The 21374-nt window shown below is 38.8% G+C and overlaps 1 protein-coding gene across 2 annotated transcripts in view; it reads left to right on the top strand.

The window, feature by feature from the left end:
• HERC1 (HECT and RLD domain containing E3 ubiquitin protein ligase family member 1) overlaps nt 1-21374 on the top strand; it is a 156347-nt gene that overhangs the window by 89922 nt on the left and 45051 nt on the right. Inside the window, exons 36-46 of one of the 2 annotated variants that reach the window (XM_068963684.1) lie at nt 305-825; nt 2399-3144; nt 5599-5797; nt 7936-8096; nt 14598-14714; nt 14925-15156; nt 16366-16490; nt 17471-17670; nt 18603-18871; nt 20286-20338; nt 21028-21228. In XM_068963684.1, coding sequence (XP_068819785.1) covers nt 305-825; nt 2399-3144; nt 5599-5797; nt 7936-8096; nt 14598-14714; nt 14925-15156; nt 16366-16490; nt 17471-17670; nt 18603-18871; nt 20286-20338; nt 21028-21228 — 2824 coding nt within the window. Of the gene's footprint in view, nt 1-304; nt 826-2374; nt 3145-5598; nt 5798-7935; nt 8097-14597; nt 14715-14924; nt 15157-16365; nt 16491-17470; nt 17692-18602; nt 18872-20285; nt 20339-21027; nt 21229-21374 lie in introns of both variants that reach the window. The other variant, XM_068963682.1, reaches the window with a different exon arrangement.

The following is a 21374-nucleotide window of genomic DNA, read 5'->3' as shown; positions in this document are numbered from 1 at the left end:
TCACATACACCTTGGTCTGTACCTATCTTTTGAGTGACCACAACAGCACTCCTCACAGGCTGCGGAAGGTTTAAATGACAGGGTAACTTATTTCTTAGGACCATACTGCTACTGACTTTAGTAAAGCTGTAATAACTTGCTCATTCCTTATTGAGGGCCAGTAGTACAATACACATATATCAGGAGACCAAATACTAGTTCCACATTGGATTACATGTGCTAGATTTATAGTTTTGTGATTTATAGAATTAATAGTTTAGGATAACTATTAATAATCACACATTTGCCACCCTCTTTTCGATAGGTGAAAATTTGTGATATGCAGATGCGTGGCACACCACGAGACCTCCTTCCAGGAGATCCTATTTGTAGTCCAGTAGCTGCAGTGCTGGCAGAGGCCACTATTCAGCTTATTCGTATCCTTCATCGAACAGACCGTTGGACTTACTGCATTAACAAAAAAATGATGGAAAGGCTACACAAAATTAAGATATGTATTAAAGAATCAGGTCAGAAGCTAAAGAAGAGCCGCTCGGTTCAAAGCCGAGAGGAAAATGAAATGAGAGAAGAAAAGGAAAACAAAGAGGAAGAGAAAGGTAAACACAGTAGGCATGGCCTTGCTGACCTGTCAGAACCGCAGCTGAGGACCCTTTGCATAGAGGTGTGGCCTGTGCTGGCAGTGATAGGAGGAGTTGATGCTGGTCTTAGAGTTGGAGGTCGGTGTGTTCACAAGCAAACTGGGCGCCATGCTACGCTGCTGGGAGTGGTCAAAGAGGGCAGCACGTCTGCCAAAGTCCAATGGGATGAAGCAGAAATTACCATCAGGTATGATTTGTTGAGTTACACTGTTAGCAAATGAATATTTATTGGTGAAATGTGCTATTGCCTATGGACAGTGAGTAATTATGTATTTTAGGTGAGCTGCCAATTAACTTTTTAAAATAATATTTTTCGTACATCTGGGTATGAGTGCTATTGATTTCCTAAAGGGGTATTTCCCAAACTTGTGTTCCTTGGAATACTAGTAGTTTGTAAAATATATAGTTTTTAGTTTGTTTTGTGAAAAAAAATGGTAAGTTCAGTAGTTTAGATTAAGTAGGATCCTTCTGTCTATTTTTCATTTAACTTCCTGCTTTTTAATCATTTCCATTACACATTGGGACACAAAAAAAGCCAGACAGCAGATCTCTTAGTTCCATTTTATATAGGAAGGCTTTGATTGTAGGATGGTAACATTTGAGTGACTAAAATTAGGTTTTGTGTTATCTGTTATTTTTAAATATTCTTGCTTTTTTTTAAAGCATATATTTCTATACTTTCAGTGTGCAACATTTTTGATAGGTATGAAAATTACATTTATTTGGCACAAATTGTGTGCTTAAAAGCATTTAGATGTGTTTGGAATCAGGTAGAATTTGTGTGAAATAGAAACTTCATATATTTAAAAGGAAGTATGTTAAGTATTTCAGTCAATAAGGGGACTCACTTAACTAATGACTACATAATTGTATCATTTGAAAACACAGATTATTGATGATATTATGTAACTGTTCATTATACTGCTTAAAGCGATTCCGTTATTTATATGACATGGGACAATATCAAAAACAATGTTTCTTCAGTATTTTTTGGAGGTGGTACTGTTATGTAATGTAATGATAGCTATGACCCTCTTAGCTGAAATATAAACACATGTGAGTTTACACACAATTTCAGGAATTAATAGACTCCAAGCTAAGAAAACAATGAAAATTTTACTTGTGGAAGTATCTACCTTTTCTTTAATTCTTTGCCTTGTTTTGGAAAGCATTTATGATGCCTTACTAAGATGCAAACAATAAAGCAAAATGATTAAATTAAAACAAATATTAATAAGAAAAATGACCCAAAGAGAAAATAAGAGTAGGTTAAGCTGGAACCAAAATTTAGGTTACTAGAACAAATGTATGCCACCAAACTTTGTATACTTGCTAAAGCTTAAATAGCCACAAGGTTTCTTTCAGGTATATCAGTGACTGCTTTCACACAATGATGTCAGGGTTGAAAAGTTGCAACAGAGGCTATGTGGCCTCCAAGTCCTAAAATATTTACTATTTGGCTCTTTATAGAAATTTTGCTAGTCCCTGACTTAGGTCATATAATAATGAATATTCATATTTGAAGGCACAGGAACATCTCATTGCTTTTGCGTTTAACATCACATCTCCCCATTTTTCTCATAATAGATTCATTTTTCTGTTTGTAATGAGTTCTCTAGTTTGTGTAGTTTATTCTCTGTTTTGATACATCTTATTTTGTCTACATTATTTTCTATACCTTCCTCTCGTCTATCCCTCACTTGCTTCTTCCTGTGTTATTCTGATCTTTATTAAAGCTTCCCAACTTTTTGGTCGCCTAGTGATACTCCGTTGTATAATCTGGAACCCTGTGAACCACTTCCTTTTGACGTGGCACGATTTCGAGGCTTGACAGCTTCTGTGTTGCTGGACCTCACATATCTGACTGGCATTCATGAAGACATGGGCAAACAGAGCACGAAGCGACATGAAAAGAAACACCGACATGAATCTGAGGAGAAAGGGGACATTGAACAGAAAATTGAGAGTGAATCTGCTTTAGATACACGAATGGGCTTAACATCTGATGATGTTAAGGGTACCACAAGCTCCAAATCAGAAAACGAAATAGCTTCATTTTCTTTAGATTCAGCAGTGCCAGGTGTGGAATCCCAACATCAGATAACAGAAGGAAAAAGAAAAAATCACGAACACATGTCCAAAAACCATGACATAGCCCAGTCAGAAATCAGAGCAGTCCAGCTGTCCTATCTCTACCTCGGTGCTATGAAATCACTCAGTGCTCTTCTTGGCTGTAGTAAATATGCTGAGCTGTTGCTGATACCAAAAGTTCTGGCTGAAAATGGCCACAACTCAGACTGTGCGAGCTCTCCAGTTGTTCATGAAGACGTGGAGATGCGTGCAGCCCTTCAGTTTTTGATGCGCCACATGGTGAAGCGAGCGGTCATGCGGTCACCCATAAAGAGAGCACTGGGATTAGCAGATCTGGAACGAGCTCAAGCCATGATCTATAAATTAGTGGTCCATGGGCTTTTGGAAGACCAATTTGGGGGAAAAATTAAGCAAGGTAAGTTATCTGATTTTCAAAAAATTTTTGCTTTGTGCTGTTGAAGTTACTCATAATTGTCAGAAGTGATATATTCTGAAAGTGATTTATAAATTTTTTTGGCCAGATAGTTTTCACAGTGTTTTTTCCTTTGCAAGGCAGACAGTTCCTTTCTTCTTCTAGACAGATGTATTAATAACCATCTGTCTACAGGCATACCTCTTTTTATTGCTCTTTGCAGATACTGCATTTTTTACACATTGAAGATTTGTGGCAACTCTGGGTTAGGCAAGTCTTTCAGTGCCATTTTCCAACAGCATTTGCTTCTGTCACATTTTGTTAATTTTCACAGCATTTCAAACTTTTTCATCATTATTGTATTTCTTATGGTGATCTGTGATCAGTGATGTTTGATGTTGCTACTGTGATTTGCTGAAGGCTTAGATGATGGTTAGCATTTTTTAACAATGAAGGATTTTTTAGTTAAGGTATGTACGTTGGTTTTTGTGTTTTAGACATAATGCTGTCACACACTCTAATAGACTGTAGTGTAAACATAATTTTTTCTGCACTGGGAAATCAAAAAGTCACTTTATTGCAGTGATCTGGAACCAAACCTGCAGTATCTCCAAGGTGTGCCTATACCTATAATTTTTTATTTTTAACTTATGGAAGTATTGAAACAATAATTATTACATTTTGTAAAACTGAAATTTAACTCATGCCACAAAAGGTACTCACGTATTTATTGATCTGATTCAATATATATATATTATTCTGATAACTTTCAGAGATATTTTAAAGGACTTTCTAAAAGTTCTACTTTCACAGGCTGTATATTACATGTAAAAATCCTTGTTTATCTTTTATCCTCACCTTTGGGGATAATAAGAATTCTGAGAATAAAAATGAAATTCATTTAGTAAATATTTATTGAGTACCTACAGTGTGCTAGGTACCCTTCTGGATTTTGGGCAGTCAACAGTGAACAAAACAAAGTCACCTACCTTCATGGTGCTTCCTTTTTTTCCCCTTCCTTCCCTCCCACTTCCCCTTCTTTTTCATTTTCCCTTATTCCCCTCTTGCTTCTTTAGCTTAGATAGTAAATAGGCAGAGAGAGGTGTATGGTGCCTATAAACAGGAGTTGTTAAGATCATGATTATGAAAAGTAGCTGGTCACTTCACAAACCAAATAGAATTAGCTAGCTATTATTTGTAACAGCTGCTATCTTATGTTTATTTGTAAGTTCCCTTACCAGATAAGAAAAAATTGCAAATGCTTTGACATTTTAACATAAGAGAAAAAAAAAAAAACCCTTAACAGTAGTTTATTTTGTGAGGCATTGTCCTTTTTTAGAACTTGGGAGTTTCTGTCTAGGTTTTTGTTCTTAAGGTATTTACGTATCTTCTTTGTTGTTTGAAGACTAAAGATAGACATCAAAATCAAACTGCTAAGGAAACAGTTTTAATGATCCTTAGAGAACCTCTGGTTAAATCTTGCAAGAATAAATGAAAGAGTACCTTCTCTCAAGTAAGAAATGAGTAATTACAAGAGCTTGTTACGTTATTGTCTGTAGAGGCTATAATCAGTTCAGTTCAGTCGCTTAGTTGTGTCTGACTCTTTGTGACCCCATGGACTGCAGCATGCCAGGCCTCCCTGTCCATCACCAACTCCCAGAGCTTGCTCAAACTCATGTCCATTGAGTCGGTGATACCATCCAACCATCTCATCCTCTGTTGTCCCCTTCTCCTGCCTTCAGTCTTTTCCAGCATCAGGATCTTTTCCAGTGAGTCAGTTCTTTGCATCAGGTGGCCAAAGTATTGGAGCTTCAGCTTCAGCATCAGTGTTTGCAATGACTGTTCAGGACTGATTTCCTTTAGGATGAACTGGTTTGATCTCCTTGCAGTCCAAAGGACTCTCAAGAGTCTTCTCCAACACCACAGTTCACAAGCATCAATTCTTCGGTGCTCAGCTTTCTTTATAGTCCAACTCTCACATCCCTACATGACTACTGGCCATACCTTTGACTAGACAGACCTTTTTCGGCAAAGTAATGTCGGCAAAGAGGCTGTAATAACGAGACAACGATGAATGTATGTTCAGTCGTGTCTGATTCTTTGTGGCACCATGGACTGTTGCCCGTCAGGCTCCTCTGTCCATGCAATTTTCCAGGTACGAATACGGGAGTGCAATGCCACTTCCTACTCCAGGGGATCTTCCTGACCCAGGGATCGAACCTGGGTCTCTTGCATCTCCTGCATTGACAGGTGGATTCTTTACCACTGAGCTACCTGGAAATCCCCACAATAGTGAATATAAGGATGTATATAGAAGAACATTTTTTTCTGTAAATCCTTCACAGAAATTGATATTTATGAAATATACTTAGAAACTTTCCAAATTAAAAGTTTCCCATTTCCTTATCACTTAAAAAAAAAATCCTACTACTGTCTAACTATAACCTTGGTTTATAGAGATTGATCAACAAGCTGAAGAAAGTGACCAAGCCCAACAGGCACAGACCCCAGTTACCACCAGCCCATCAGCCTCAAGTACAACTTCCTTTATGAGCAGCTCGCTGGAGGACACCACAACTGCCACGACTCCAGTGACTGACACAGAAACAGTGCCTGCATCTGAGTCCCCAGGGGTGATGCCCCTTAGTCTTCTCAGGTAGGGAAGTTGACCTTTAATATCTGCTGTATTGATGCCTGTGATTCTAAACTCATGATTGTTTTCTTATGAAGAATGTGCCCAACTAGGGCAAGGCATTCTAGAGCTAGAGGGAACTTAGGGTCATATAGTCAAATTCATTTTACTGAGGTTGGAAATGCCCCCTCAGAAGTTTAATAACTTGAAGTTTCACAGCCAGTTAGTGGTGGTCCCAGATCTAATCAACAGTGCCACTGAGAATCAGGTACTGTAGTACTCTATCTCCTTATAATGTGGTTTGGTTTTTTTGGGGTGGGGGGGCTAGGCTTTTGAATTTTTTTTTCCTTTAAAAGTATATACTGTGTTTTGAATATTAGAGTCTCAAGAAAGAGCTTAACTCCAGGAAAATAATTTTCTTTTCTCAGATATTTTCCTTTTAAGCATAATTCTTTAAGTGTACTTCTATTCTTTCTGAAAAGATCAACCAAATCTGTTCTTCACATGAAAGAGCATGTCTTATGATGCTTCTTCAGCCAAACCTATTTTGTGGACTCATAAATTCCAAAGAATGTTTGTTTCCTTTTTTGCTTCAGTTTGCCAGAGGTTTAGACAAAATGAAAACCTTTTTTTTTTTTTTTTAATCTTTTCCAAATGAAAATCCTTGGAGAGAGACTGTTTTGTGACCCCTTTTAACTAGGGCTTAAGTGAAATTAAGGGAAGCAGAATGATTATTTTCCCTTTTCCTTCTTTTCCCCCTTCCCTTAATTGACAGCTCATTATTTCCAGTGTGTAGACTGACATCTTAAAAGAGTAGGAGAGTGGTGGTTATTGTAATGATGGTAAAACTTTGTTGTACTCAAGAGCCATCTGGGAGGCTTTCTAAAGCTCTGGGGCTGTATCTCCCAGCAAGTCACATTCAGTAGGTCCAGTGTGGTGCCTAGTTTGCGTTTGAATTAAGTCTCCGTAATTCTGATGCAGTGAGCTTCAGCTCACAGAATAAGAATTATTGTTCTCATTTTAGGCAGAAGGAGTGCTAATCCTAGTAGCTATACCAGTGGCCAGTCCCCACACATTGCCTATCTGTTAGTCTCTCTTCAGTAACACAGTGCTAGGAGTTACTTCTGTTTGAGAAAGGAGGAAAAGAAGAGTGATAGGCTCTTTTAATATATGTTTTAATCCTTCTGGCAATTACAGAATTCAAGGCATCAACAGAGGATCAGTAGCACTGTAACTCTTTGTTGCCCATAAACTCCATAGGCATGGAATTCAGTGGTAAAATAATGCTCCCTTGCCCCCAGAGGCATTCACCAGACCTGTGGCTCCTTCTTTCCTTTTAGTCTGCATTTACCTCATATTGGCTGGGACTGTGTTAGTAGAGTTGCAGTTGTCTCGCCTGGCTCACCATCATTTAACATGAGAAAAATCAGGGAACAACTGCCCTCATCATATCATAGTTACTTGACTGGGTTGACAGTGCTTTTTTGGTGCTTAAAAAGTTGTCATTAGTTCTGTTCGGCAAATCTAAAGAGCAGTCAGTCAGTGAGGATCTTCCTGGACTTTATTCTTTAGCTAGTGTCTGCCTTCTTAGCCTGAGAGGGGTTACTTCTCCTGTACTTTTACCCCTCTACACTGCTGACATTCATATACTGTTTTTCATTTGTTGTGTGACCAGGCACTTATCTTTTGTTTCCATAACTTACCTGTAGACTATTTGAATCCATGTGACTACTTTCATGGCTAGCTAGTAAATGTATATATCTGAAGTAACTGTAAGTTATCTATCTTTAAAAGTCGTCTTTATTGTCTAACTACAATATGCCTATCAAAATACCCCTGTCATCTTGGTATTGTAATTGAAGGAAAGCTCCACGAAGGCAGAGATTTTTTTTTAAATGTATTTTGCTGATTTCTGTATTCTCCCTACTTGTCATGTCACTTTCATTTTGCTTGAACAAATGAAAAGGTATTACTACTTTTATAGTAAAAGCATCCTATGAGATAATGATTTTTAAAACTGCAGAGTCTAATCTCCCTCTCCCCAGTTAAACTGTAGCCAACTTGTGTCGTTTTTCCAGGTTGCATATTTCTATAAGGAGATTGTTATGTATATATTATTTTCTAATTGGATTTCTATACTAACCATTATTGTTTCCTTAAAGGCAAATGTTCTCTAGTTACCCAACTACCACTGTGCTTCCCACACGTCGTGCACAGACTCCTCCAATATCATCGTTACCAACCTCTCCTTCTGATGAAGTAGGAAGAAGGCAAAGCTTAACTTCTCCTGATTCCCAGTCAGCAAGGCCAACCAACCGCACAGGTGCGTGTGCTGTCATGCACTTTGACACCCAGACCTTGGCATTCCATATGGGTGGGACTTGATTATGTGGGCATTGTGTTTTGTCTTCACTAAAACAGTGACTTTTTTAACTTTTTGTTTTGTATTGGGGTATAGCTGATTAACAATGTTGTGGTAGTTTCAGGTGAACAATGAAGGGACTCAGCCATACATATACGTATATCCATTCTCCCCCAAACCCTTCTCCCATCCAGGCTGCCACATAGCATTGAACAGAGTTCCACGTGCTGTACAATAGATCCTTGTTGGTTATCCTATTTTTTTTAATTTATTTTTTTATTGAAGGATAATTGCTTTACAGAATTTTGTTGTTGTCTACAAACGTTAACATGAAGCAGCCATAGGTATACATATGTCCCCTCCCTTTTTGAACCTCCCCTCTCCCATCTCCCTCCCCTTCCTACCCCTCTAGGTTGATACGGAGCCCCTCTTTGAGTTTCCTGAGCCACACAGCAAATTCCCATTGGCTCTCTATTTTACATATGGTAATGTAAGTTTCCATGTTACTCTTGGCATACTTCTCACCCTCTCCTCCCCTCTCCCCATGTCCATAAGTCTGTTCTCTATGTCTGTTTCTCCATTGCTGCCCTGTGAACAAATTCTTCAGTACCATTTTTCTAGATTCCATATATATGTGTTAGAATATGATAGTTCTCTTTCTTTTTCTGACTGAGGTCCTACTCTGTAGATCAGCACGTCAGGCACTTAAAGGGGCATGCTGGGTGGGGTCCTACTCTGTAGTTCAGTGCATCAGGTGTTTAATGGGCCAAGCTTTCTGTTGTTCAGCTGCCCGTGCTGGCGTGAGTCGGGGAAGAGGTTATGGTGATGGCTCCATCCCCTACACGTGACTCATCAGTATCGCCTTGCTTCCATGGCAGCCCAGCTTTGCTCCACAGGCAGTTCCCACCACAATCTCCTCCCTCACCTCTCCTCGATCCATCTCTCCATAATCAATAGCAGCCCTCACCCTGGCATTTGTGCACACTCCCTAAACTCCAGCTCCCAGCCTCCATGCCTTCCAGGGGACTTGCATCCCTATCCTGGTATGTATGGCTGCGGCAAGGACTGTCTGATTCTCATTCCATTTAGGCTGCCACAGATGAGCTGTTTGACTCTCAGCCTTAGATGTTTCTTCTCTGACTCAGACAATTGCCCCAGTGTGGGGATGGGACCCCTGCTTCAGTTTCCCCACCCGCTGAGGGCAGGTCCAGTCCTACTAACACTCCTGTTTTCCCCCCCTAGTTCCTTCAACCTACTGAGTTTTGCGTGGTTCTATATATTCTTTTCAGCTGGTCAGGTTCTCCCATCTGTTTTCACCTGGTGTTCTGCGTGCTCTTCTATGTCTGAAGGTACATTCCTGATGTATCTGTGGAGAGAGATGTAGTCCACGTCCACCTACTCCTCTGCCATCTTGTTCTCCAAGTTAGTTATCCATTTTAAATATAGCAGTGTGTATGTGACATCCCAAACTCTCTAACTTGTCCCTTCCTCTTGGTGGCAACTTTAAGTTCATTTTCTAAGTCTTTGAGTCTCTTGATCATGGCATCTGGTCCCATCACTTCATGGGATATAGATGGGGAAACAGTCAAAACAGTGTCAGACTTTATTTTGGGGGGCTCCAAAATCACTGCAGATGGTGACTGCAGCCGTGAAATTAAAAGACGCTTACTACTTGGAAGAAAAGCTATGACCAACCTAGATAGTGTATTCAAAAGCAGAGACATTACTTTGCTGACTGTGGTCCGTCTAGTCAAGGCTATGGTTTTTCCTGTGGTCATGTATGGATGTGAGAGTTGGACTGTGAAGAAGGCTGAGTGCCGAAGAATTGATGCTTTTGAACTGTGGTATTGGAGAAGACTCTTGAGAGTCCCTTGGACTGCAAGGAGATCCAACCAGTCCATTCTGAAGGAGATCAGCCCTGGGATTTCTTTGGAAGGAATGATGCTAAAGCTGAAGCTCCAGTACTTTGGCCACCTCATGCGAAGAGTTGACTCATTGGAAAAGACTCTGATGCTGGGAGGGATTGGGGGCAGGAGGAGAAAGGGACGACAGAGGATGAGATGGCTGGATGGCATCACTGACTCGATGGACGTGAGTCTGAGTGAACTCTGGGAGATGGTGATGGACAGGGAGGCCTGGCATGCTGCGATTCATGGGGTTGCAAAGAGTCGGACATGACTGAGCGACTGAACTGAACTGAGTCTCTTTCTGGTAAAACAGTGCTTTTAATTAAAGGGAATCTTCCTCATCAAACTGAGCTGTCTTCTCTGTTTTGAAGCTGTAGATTGAATTATGCCTTTTTATAGAGAAATTGTGACTAACTGTTAGTTGTTCAGTCATGTCGACTCTTTGCAGCCCTGTGGACTGTAGCCCACCAGGCTCTTCTGTCCACAGAATTCTCCAGGCAAGAATCCTGGAGTGGGTAGCCATTCCCTTCTCCAGCGTATCTTTCTGACCCAGGTCTGCTGCATTGCAGGCAGATTCTTTACCATATGAGCCACCAGGGAAGCACCTAAAGGTCTTGGGAAATTCAATGTGTCTTTCCCTTCATATTGTAGTTTTCTAGAAGTTTTTGTGTATTTTTTTTTTCAATTTTCCATGTCTGTTGAACATACTCAGTCTTTACCTTATGGAATACATGGAATAACAGTTCTCATTATTAGAACAGTTATGTTCTGTGAACACAGAATTAGCAAAAACGGAACCACTATTCCTGGTGAAAATACAGGACTAGTTTTTTCCGAGCTTCTGATAACACTCTGTCAAGTGATCAAAATACAACCTTATTTTATGTGTGTTTCAATTTAAAGACACCATATTTAATATAATGTATTATTGATTCATTAGCATTGAACTCATGGCTAGGAGCACTATTAAGTCATGCCTGTGTGAACCTTAACATATCTTTTCTCCATAAGGCACTTTGTAGCCTTCTTGCACTTAGGAACACTAGACAGCATTTCAGTATTACACTTGGAGGCTATTTTAAACAATGAAATCACCAACAAAAAGCACAAAACATGCAAAAAAGAAAAGTTACACTAAATGACGTGAAAAGGATACTTGTTATAGTCTGAAAACTGAAACAAGAATACACAGCATCACCTTGTTTGACCTTAGATGGAAATAAATGCATTAGGAGACTGAATCTTTTGGTCACCCTGTGCATGTGAATGACTGTGAAAGTGCCATGAGTATTGATTTTGGAGTTATAAATCAATTTTAATGAGTAAATTATTGGCAGATATGGAATCTGCAAATGAGAGTCAACTGTATTTATGGTATCTGTTTTAATATCTGTTGTACTTACCAGTTCTCTCATTTATAGATCTGTTTCTAGTAACTAATTTATCTCTTCATTTTGAGTTGTGCTTTCTTGATTCTTTGCATGTTTGGTTACTTTTTATTGGAAACCAGACATTGTGAATTTTACCTAGTTGAGTGCTGGATATTTTGTACTTCTGTAACTGTTCTTTAGCTTTGTTCTAGAATACAGTTAAGTAACTTGAAAACAATTGGATTCTTTCAAGACTTCCTTTTTAAGCTTTGTTAGGTGGGACCAGGACAACCTTCAGTTTGTTTAGTATTCTATCCAGTGCTTTATGCCTTATTACAAAGTTTTTTCATTCTGGCTTGTTGTAACACAGATGCTTCCCAACCTTATGTGAGCTCTAAGGATTGTTCTGCCTGCTGCTTCTGGGTGATTCTTTCCCTGGCTTTGGATAGCTGTTGTATTAGCATCAGCTGAAGGCTTGAGGTGATGAGGACCCTCTGCACATTTCTCGAGTTCTCTGTGTAGCTCTCTTCTTTTCATACAGATGAAAAGAGTATTCTACCCTGGTATCTGGTATCCTACCCTGTTAATTCTAGCCAGCTTTGAATCTGTACTTTGTCTCCACCATTCAGAGAGACCCCTAAGTTTAGCTTGAATTTACCTTCCCTGACCTGCAGGTTTGGAAATTTTTTCCAGGCCATAAGCTAAGGCAATTTTATGCCTTGCTTCATTTGATTCCCTTCTTTCAGGGATTACCATCCCACATTGCCTATCACCATCTGCAGACTGTTTGATTTTTGTCTTTTCTTTTAGTTGCTTAAGGTGAGGGTAAATCTAGCCTTTGTTACTCTTTCATGGCAAGAAGGTGAACTTCAGCAGATACATCAGGGCTATCACCACTGTAGCAGTAATGACTTTTTTTCTAAGCAAAAATAAGAATGATAGTCTTCCCTCCTTCCCTTCTTCCCTTCTTCCTTACTAATCCAATTTGAAAGCCATTAAGTGAGGCCAGTCTAGGTAGGCATTCATGCCAGCAGAGTAAGGGAGGTGTGTGGCATGGTAGCCCAGAGTGGGTTGTCAGAGCCAGATTTGGGTGAAGAAACTTCTGTGTGTGGAGTGGCCTGGCATAGAGCTTTTTGAGTACAGGTGGGGTGAGGAACTGTCCTCACAGTCTGGCACTAGATGTCAGAGCCATGTAGGTTGAAGAGGGCCTCCGCTGGCAACTGTCCACTGAGAGAGCCTTGGAGCAGTGATGCTTCAATAGCTGTATACACACCTAGTGCCAAAATCCTATCTTCTAAATACTATTCTCTATTAGAAGAAACCTTGATCTTCTGAGAGAAGTGGCACTTCAGGTCTGAGTATGAGATGAGTGTAGAATGGCTTTTGCCACAAAGTGGTGAAATACTTAGAGAATGATGGGCACAGGCCTGAAGAACATATAAATTAGAATGGAATGGCATCCACTGGCCAAATCTGGGGGATTTGGGACATAAAAAACAATAGTTACACTAACAGATAATAACTCGTGAATGCAATAAGAATCTATAACCATATGAAAAAAGGAGGAGCTTTGCTTTAGAGTAGAATACCAACTGATGAATCTGAAAGTGCTGATGGACTTTAAAATACCATCATTTGTCAGCTATCATAATGATAATTAATTCAGCCAGTAAACATAAACGAGTCGGACTGTGAAGAAAGCTGAGCACCGAAGAATTGATGCTTTTGAACTGTGGTGTTGGAAAAGACTCTTGAGAGTCCTTTGGACTGCAGAGAGACCCAACTAGTCCATCCTAAAGGAGATCAGTCCTGGGTGTTCATTGGAAGGACTGATGCTGAAGCTGAAACTCCAATACTTTGGCCACCTCATGCGAAGAGTTGACTCATTTGAAAAGACCCTGATGCTGGGACCGATTGGGGGCAGGAGGAGAAGGGGACAACAGAGGATGAGATGGCTGGATGGCATCACCGACTCGATGGACATGAGTTGGGTAAACTCCGGGAGTTGGTGATGGACAGGGAGGCCTGGTGTGCTGCGATTCGTGGGGTCGCAAAGAGTAGGACACGACTGAGTGACTGAACTGAAGTGAAACATAAACGAAAGTGGAAATGTTAGTCACTCAGTCTCGTCCAACTCTGCAACCCCATGGACTGAGCCCACCAGGCTCCTCTGTCCACGGGATTCTCCAGGCAAGAATACTGGAATGGGTAGTCAATCGCACCTGGGTCTCTAGCATTGCAGGTGGATTCTTTCCCGTCTGAGCCACCAGGGAAGTCCCAACATAATAAATGCTGAGTGAAACTTTGATGAAGAATAAGATATTTACATATTCTCATAGTTTTTTCCCCACAAATACTTACTAATTACAAAGGAAAAGAAAGAGTTAACTTTACAGTGGAGAAACCTGGTAGATACCAGCTTAACTCAAGTCATCAAAGTTATCATCAGTAATGAGACAAAACAAAATCCTGGACCATCTAATAGAATGCAGCAGGAAGGCAACATCAGTTCTGTGATACTCCTGCCAAAAAGCACAACCTGAATCTAATCATGAGGAAATAGCAGACACCAGATTGAGGGACTTTCTACCCTGTAACTGGCCTGGAATCTTGTAAATATCAAAGTGATTGAAGGAGGCTGAAAAGACATGAAAAGTTAAATGTAAAGATTATCCTGGATTGGATCCTTTGCTGTAAAAAACATTATCAAGACTTTCCTTGAAACTAGAATCTGGATTAGATGATGATTGTGAATTTCCTGACTATGATAGTTGCATTGTGGTTATGCAGGAGAATGTTGTTATTTGTAGGAGTGATGTATTAGTATATTCAGGGAAGATGGAACATTATGTCTTTTACTTATTCTCCAGTAGTTCAGGGGTAAAATAATTTTTTGTACTATTCTTTAAAATTTCTGTAAAATTAAAAATTTTTTGTAAATAGGAAACTTAAAAAAAAATTAACCATTGTTTTCAGCAGGTTTTATTTCATAATAGCTGGTTTATCTTTAAGAAAAACCTTAAGAAGCTCTATCATATTTAATCACATTCAATTAGTGAATTCTTTAACATTTCATTAAATTTGGACAATATTAAGAAAATTGGGAATTATAGTCACTAAATGAACACTTTTTACTCCTGGTATATAGTAATATTTAGGACTTACCTCTCTCTCTTTTGTTTCAGCCTTGTCAGACCCAAGTAGTAGACTTTCAACTTCTCCTCCTCCTCCAGCAATTGCAGTACCCTTGTTAGAAATGGGGTTCTCCCTCCGGCAGATTGCGAAAGCCATGGAAGCCACAGGTACTGTAATTTTTTAAGTATCAATATATGCAGATATGAGAAACATGATCTTTATTAAGGGTGATATGTTTCTTAAGAGGCCATAAAGCTTGATAAGATTTTTAATACCAGATCTAATTACAGTTGCATCATAGCAGACACTCTTAAACTGATAGCAGGAATAATTATTTTGCCCAGAGTCAATATTAGACCTTTTTTTCACCTGTTCAGGTGCTCGAGGTGAGGCTGATGCCCAGAACATCACCGTCCTTGCCATGTGGATGATAGAGCACCCTGGGCATGAGGATGAGGAGGAGCCCCAGTCAGGCAGCACAGCTGACTCAAGGCACGGAGCAGCAGTTGCAGGCAGTGGTGGGAAGTCAAATGAGCCCTGTTATTTGCAATCACCAGGAGACATACCATCAGCTGATGCTGCTGAAATGGAGGAAGGCTTTAGTGAAAGGTGAAATTCCAATTTCCATATTCCTATTCCATGTGTTTTAAATGGTGCCTCAAGACCCCCACTTATGTCCCTTCATAGGTGCTTCCAATGTATAAGGTTGTTAAGTAGAGATATATGAAAAGATGACATTTCAGTTACAAGTTTATGTTTCTGTGAAGGGTGAAAATGACATGACAGGTTTTGACTTGAATGCTATTTTTATGAAAATAAGGAAATAATTTTAATATAAAGTTGCTGAAAAGAACAAACTAAAACCTAAGATTTTTATTCTGAATTAAACATGTTGATGAAATAATTTTATTATATGTTAAATAACTAGAATGTTCATTTTTATATAATTGATTTAATGCATTCAATAGAAATGGATTCAGTAGGAATCTTTGTGTCTCTTAATATAGGTTTATATTTTCATCTCATCTTTAGTTTTTAATATCCAGTGCAATGTACCCTTTTTTAAAGTTGCAAAACAAATTCTGTAATAATGCCTAGCCTAAAAAGAAATGTAGAAACCAACATAACATTGTAAAGCAATTATCATGCAATTAAAAAAATATATAATAAAATATTCTGTAATCCTTTCTAAAATGCTCCTCATTTAGCACTTATGACTTTAAATCTTCATTTCATTTTAGTTCATGAAGTCATATTGGGGCTTATATCTTATATTAATCTGCAGGCTTTTTCTGACAAGCTCAGTGAATAGTTCCATAACTTATTTTGAAATATCTGTTGTTCCAAGGCAAGGATTCCCAGTCATTTCAGATTTTCAGTATATAATAATTTAAGATTTAGTTAAGGCTGTTGACCTGGTTTGAATGCTCAGTGAATATTTCCATAACTTATTTTGAAATATCTGTTGCTCTAAGGCAAGGATTCCCAGTCATTTCAGATTTTCCATATATAATCATTTAAGATTTAGTTAAGGTTATTGACCTCATTTGAATTTAAACTTGTATTAAGCATAATTTCATAATTTAAACTTGTATTAAGCATAATTTCAAAATCAGATAACATTACTGCTCAGAGCAATACGACATTTATAACTTAGGAACTTTGCCAACCACAAAAGATATATTTCAAAATTTTATCATAAACATATTGTTCTTGGTAATACTTGGAGGAAAACGTACTGCAAGCAAGTTAGTACCTGTGTTTTCTGTTCATGATGATTTTTTAAAATGTGCATTGCTTTCAAACTTCCACTTTTAGTGCTGATAATCTGGATCATGCAGAGAATGCAGCTTCTGGAAGTGGACCGCCAGCTAGGGGTCGCTCAGCAGTAACAAGAAGGCACAAGTTTGATTTGGCTGCTCGAACATTGCTAGCAAGAGCAGGTAAGTATATGTTTCACATCTTTCTCTTGGTGAAAGTATTATATAATTTGTTCATATTTTAAAGTGAATATATAAGCAGCGTTAAAGAAGATATGGATTAATAATACTAAATGTTCAGTGCCTCCACATTCAAAGAGCAACTATTTGCATATTACTTTCTATGCATTTATATAATTTTATTTGATTTAAATCACAGCATACATTCATAAATTTGTTTTTAAGTTCCCTCTGGATGCAGAAGGCTAGAGTAGTCACGTGTAGATATTGAGAAATTTCATAAATGCTCTCTCTACCCTCAAGAAACATAATTTAAGAAGTGAAGATACATGTTTAAGATATCACAGATTAGAAGGAACTAGAAAGAGTTCTGTGCCAAGTAGGCACTGGTTTTTCTGATGTACTTTGTGGACTTCAGGGCTTCACTACTAGGTAAGGCCCTGGATAGCAAAAATGTATTTTTTCATTACATTAGTAAATATTTTGAGGATTATGTTTTTGGCATATGAAATGTAAGTTAAAAATCTAGAATATGTTTTTTGTCAAAGCAGAGTTTAATCCTTGAATTCTTAAAACATAAATAATGATTCAGTAGTTTATAGGAACAGAGACATTGAGACTGTCCTAGAACATATAAGATGTATATTTAATATATAGTGAAAGGGACTGATTTTAAAAAACTGAAAGGATTATAACAGCCCACATTTACTCAGTGTTCTTCTGTATAACAAACTTTATGAAATATTTTACATGGACTATCTTATTTAAACCTATCAGCATCTGTGCAAAGTATGAATGCTATTATCCCCATTTCACAGAAGAAGAAGCACATATGATAGGTAAAGTTTTATGTTTATGATCTGGAGTCCTGTAAGTCAGCTGAGATAGGCTCTTCCCTGCGTTGTACAGCAGTTAAGAACTGGCGAAATATTCAGAATTATTTTATACGTGCAAATAAAATGCCTTTCTTGTTTTGTTCTGAGCGGGGTTATACCGCTCTGTGCAGGCCCACAGGAATCAAAGTCGGAGAGAAGGAATATCTTTGCAACAAGACCCAGGGGCGTTGTATGACTTTAATTTAGATGAGGAATTGGAAATTGATCTTGATGATGAAGCGATGGAAGCTATGTTTGGACAAGACCTGACCAGTGACAATGATATTCTGGGAATGTGGATCCCAGAGGTACTGGATTGGCCTACCTGGGTGTGTGTGACTGCAGCGGGGGCTGCTCTGACTTATTTTCCTGCCCTCCTGTTCATACAGCTTACTAATAACAGCCTTGCCTAGAGTTGTAGCACTCTAAAAAGTCTGACATCTCATCCTAAAGTTTGGGGCTCTAACACTTGAGCTTACTTTGATACCTACAAACTAATAAAAAGTCTCTCTTGTTGCTTTCTCTGTGCGATTTTATTGCTTCTCTCCCCAGACTAGATGAATAGAGCCATATTGTGATCATTTGATTCTAATATCAAAGATAGATTACAAAATAAGCATCAGGTCCCAATCAACTCTGCTGGGTATTTAACATGGCTGCTGTGCTTATCTTGCTGTTGAATGCATGCTCTTCTCCTTCATAGGTTCTATTTAATCACTGTAATGCCTCATTCTAGGAGCCAGTGCCACCTAGATCTTGTAAATACGTCCATCAAAGGGCAGGGTATATGGTGGGTTTGTATGTTTACATTGTTTAGCATTACACTTTTTGTAGCAGGGAGACTGAGAAGTTCACAAGTGTAAGTTTTATAGGGAAGATCATATATTAATAAGATAAATTAATCTAAATGACTTCTTAGAAATTCAGAAAATAGATATGCATGTTATGATCAGATAAAAGTTTTCATTGGAGGGATTTTAAATCATTGAGATGAGGCAGATTGTTTTTATTAATAATTTTTTTCTCGGTAGTATAGTCAGTTACTTTTATTGTCAGTGTGAGGAAGGGGAAAGAACACCTTCAGACTGTGATCTGAATTTTGATTTGTTATAGCTTTGATGAACATCTTGCAAATATTCCAGCATATGTAAACAAGTAGTTTAGTATAAATGATCTGTTTACCTCTTCTTAATTATATGTTAATTTGACTAATCATGTGATATGAAATCATTTTGTGCAGCATGTTTGTGAGTCTGAAGACAGGGAAGAAGTGGTGGTGTGTGAGCTGTGTGAATGCAGTGTCGTCAACTTCAATCAGCACATGAAGAGAAATCACCCAGGCTGTGGGCGCAGCGCGAACCGCCAGGGCTATCGCAGCAACGGCTCCTATGTGGATGGCTGGTTCGGTGGTGAATGTGGGAGCGGAAATCCATACTACCTGCTATGTGGCAGCTGCAGGGAAAAGTACTTAGCCCTGAAGACCAAATCCAAGGCAACAAGTTCTGAAAGGTACCTTGAAATTGTGTAGATATCCAGATGCTCTGACTGAAGTATATAAAAGTATCTCTCATTGAGGCATGGGGATTGTAGTTTTCTTCATGTGAAGAATTACCTGAAATGGCAACCCACTCCAGTACTCTTGCCTGGAGAATCCCATGGATGTGGAGGAGCCTGGTGGGCTACAGTCCACGCGGTTGCACAGTCAGACACGACTGAGCGACTTCACTTTCACTTTACTTTTTTCCTTAATAAATTCCTGTGACTGCTGAATTTAGATACAGGAATGAGGGAAGTGGAAGAATTCAAGTTCCTGCCAAAAGTGGCAGTCTATAGTCTGGGAACAGTGGTATGGTCTCAGGTCCTTCACTGGAGTTTGACTGTATTAATCTTAAATTTGTTAACAAATTGTGAGTGGGACCCTTGCTTTAACCTTCAAGAGGCTTATGTTCCTTTTTTTCTTCTGGTGTTTTTCACCATATTTTTGACATCTTGATTAAGATCTTTTTTCTTGATTAAAAAAATAGACTATTTAGATTAAACAAGCTTTCATGAAAATATTACTTCATTATATTCCTAAATAGCAATTAATAGCTAGTGAGTAAGGTTTTTGCCCTTACTGTCAACTATTAAAACCCTTAAAGTGTTCTGGAATAGGCTTTGATTAAAAGATTTATGTAGGGGACTTCCTTAGTGGTCCAGTGGTTCAGAATCCACTTGCCAATGCAAGGAACATGGGTTCATCCCTGGTTCAGGAAGATTCCACATGCTGCAGAGCAGCTGAAGCTCATGTGCCACAACTGCTAGAGCCTGAATACTCTAGGGCTTGTGCTCTGCAACAAGAGAAGCCACTGCAATGAGAAGGTTGTGCACTGCAATGAGGAGTAGCTCCCACTCACCGCAACTAGAGAAAGCCCACATGCAGCAACGAAGACCCAGTGCAACCAAAAATAAATAAATAAATGGGGGGGGGATATTTATGTTGGTCACTAAGAAACCTCCACAGTTATTTGATAAAACAGTCACTGATTTTGTAAACATCTACATACCAGTGGTTTTTATTACCCAGGTGGCGCCTAGTAGTAAAGAACCCACCTGCCAATGCAGGAGACACAGGAGACCCAGTTTCAATCCCTCAGTTGGGAAGATAGCTAATGAGTAAGGAGGAGGAGGAAATGGCAACCCACTCCAGTTTTCTTGCCTGGAGAATCCCTTGGACAGAGGAGCCTGGCGGGCTACAGTCTATGAGGTTGCAAAGAGTCGGACATGACTGAGCAACTAACACTTTCACTTTCCATAACATGAAACATACTTTTTAATTTTGTGTTGCTTTATTAATGACCTTTTTAAATGTCCTAATGACATAATTTGCACTTTGGAGTAATTGTTTTATATGAAAACACAGTGTTCTTTGTGTTTGGTGCAGGTACAAAGGACAAGCTCCAGATCTTATTGGCAAGCAGGACAGTGTGTATGAAGGTAGTTGTTTTGAGAACCTCTTTATTTCACATGTATTTTTGTACATACCTTCTACTTAACATCTGTTACTAAAACTTAACCTTCATATGTTTCTCTGTATTTACGTACACGTCAACTTAAACTTCCCCCCAAGAGTTCAAGATAGTGTGATAGCAATAGCCCTAGTTTTAAAAGTCAAGGGAAAAAGACCTGGGTTCTAATATTTTCCCACAGGATGTTAATTTCTGTGTGGTGTGTATATTTTTTCAAAGTAAGTAAAATGTGAAGTATTAATACATTTTGAATTTTTATCCTAGTTGTGGAAAGTAAAAAATAAAGAAGTGGGCATCAGTCTATCTGGAGCATTCATTTATTTGGAATAAGTCATTTCCTAATGATCATGGACAGGGTCAATTACTCTTTGTTGGCCCCATAACAGTATTTGTTATTAGTTGAAACCTCCATTATCAACTGTAACATGTGCTATTGGTTTAAATGGATTTGCTCTCATCCCTTTCCCTTAGTCCCACTGTGCCTCCAGAGTGCAGTTTAGTTGGGTCACCAAGAGATGGTGCTATATTTGATTTTGTAGGCACTGACTAGGCTTTCAGTCCATCTGCATCTTAGACCTGTCTCACAATAACCATTGCCAGCAGGGTTGTGTTGTGTTTATATTTACATACCATCCATTTTTTCTCTATAAATTCCAGAAGACTGGGACATGCTGGATGTTGATGAAGATGAAAAGCTAACAGGTGAAGAAGAGTTTGAATTACTTGCTGGCCCTCTTGGTTTAAATGACCGCCGCATTGTACCAGAACCAGTTCAGTTCCCTGACAGTGATCCATTAGGAGCATCAGTAGCAATGGTAACAGCAACCAACAGTATGGAAGAGACTCTGATGCAAATAGGTAAACTTGGAATGCTGATTGGCATGGATTTTATAGAGTCTATATTAATTTGCTTCTTAGAAAAGTAAATAATAAGGTAGAGGTTAATAATAATGAGTTCAATATTTTCTGTCTCATCAACTATCTTTAGCCAGGTGTTTTAATGT

The sequence above is a fragment of the Capricornis sumatraensis genome, chromosome 2 (assembly GCF_032405125.1).
Source record: "Capricornis sumatraensis isolate serow.1 chromosome 2, serow.2, whole genome shotgun sequence".
NCBI classification, from domain to species: Eukaryota; Metazoa; Chordata; class Mammalia; order Artiodactyla; family Bovidae; genus Capricornis; species Capricornis sumatraensis.
This window is presented reverse-complemented; position numbering and strand designations above follow the sequence as displayed.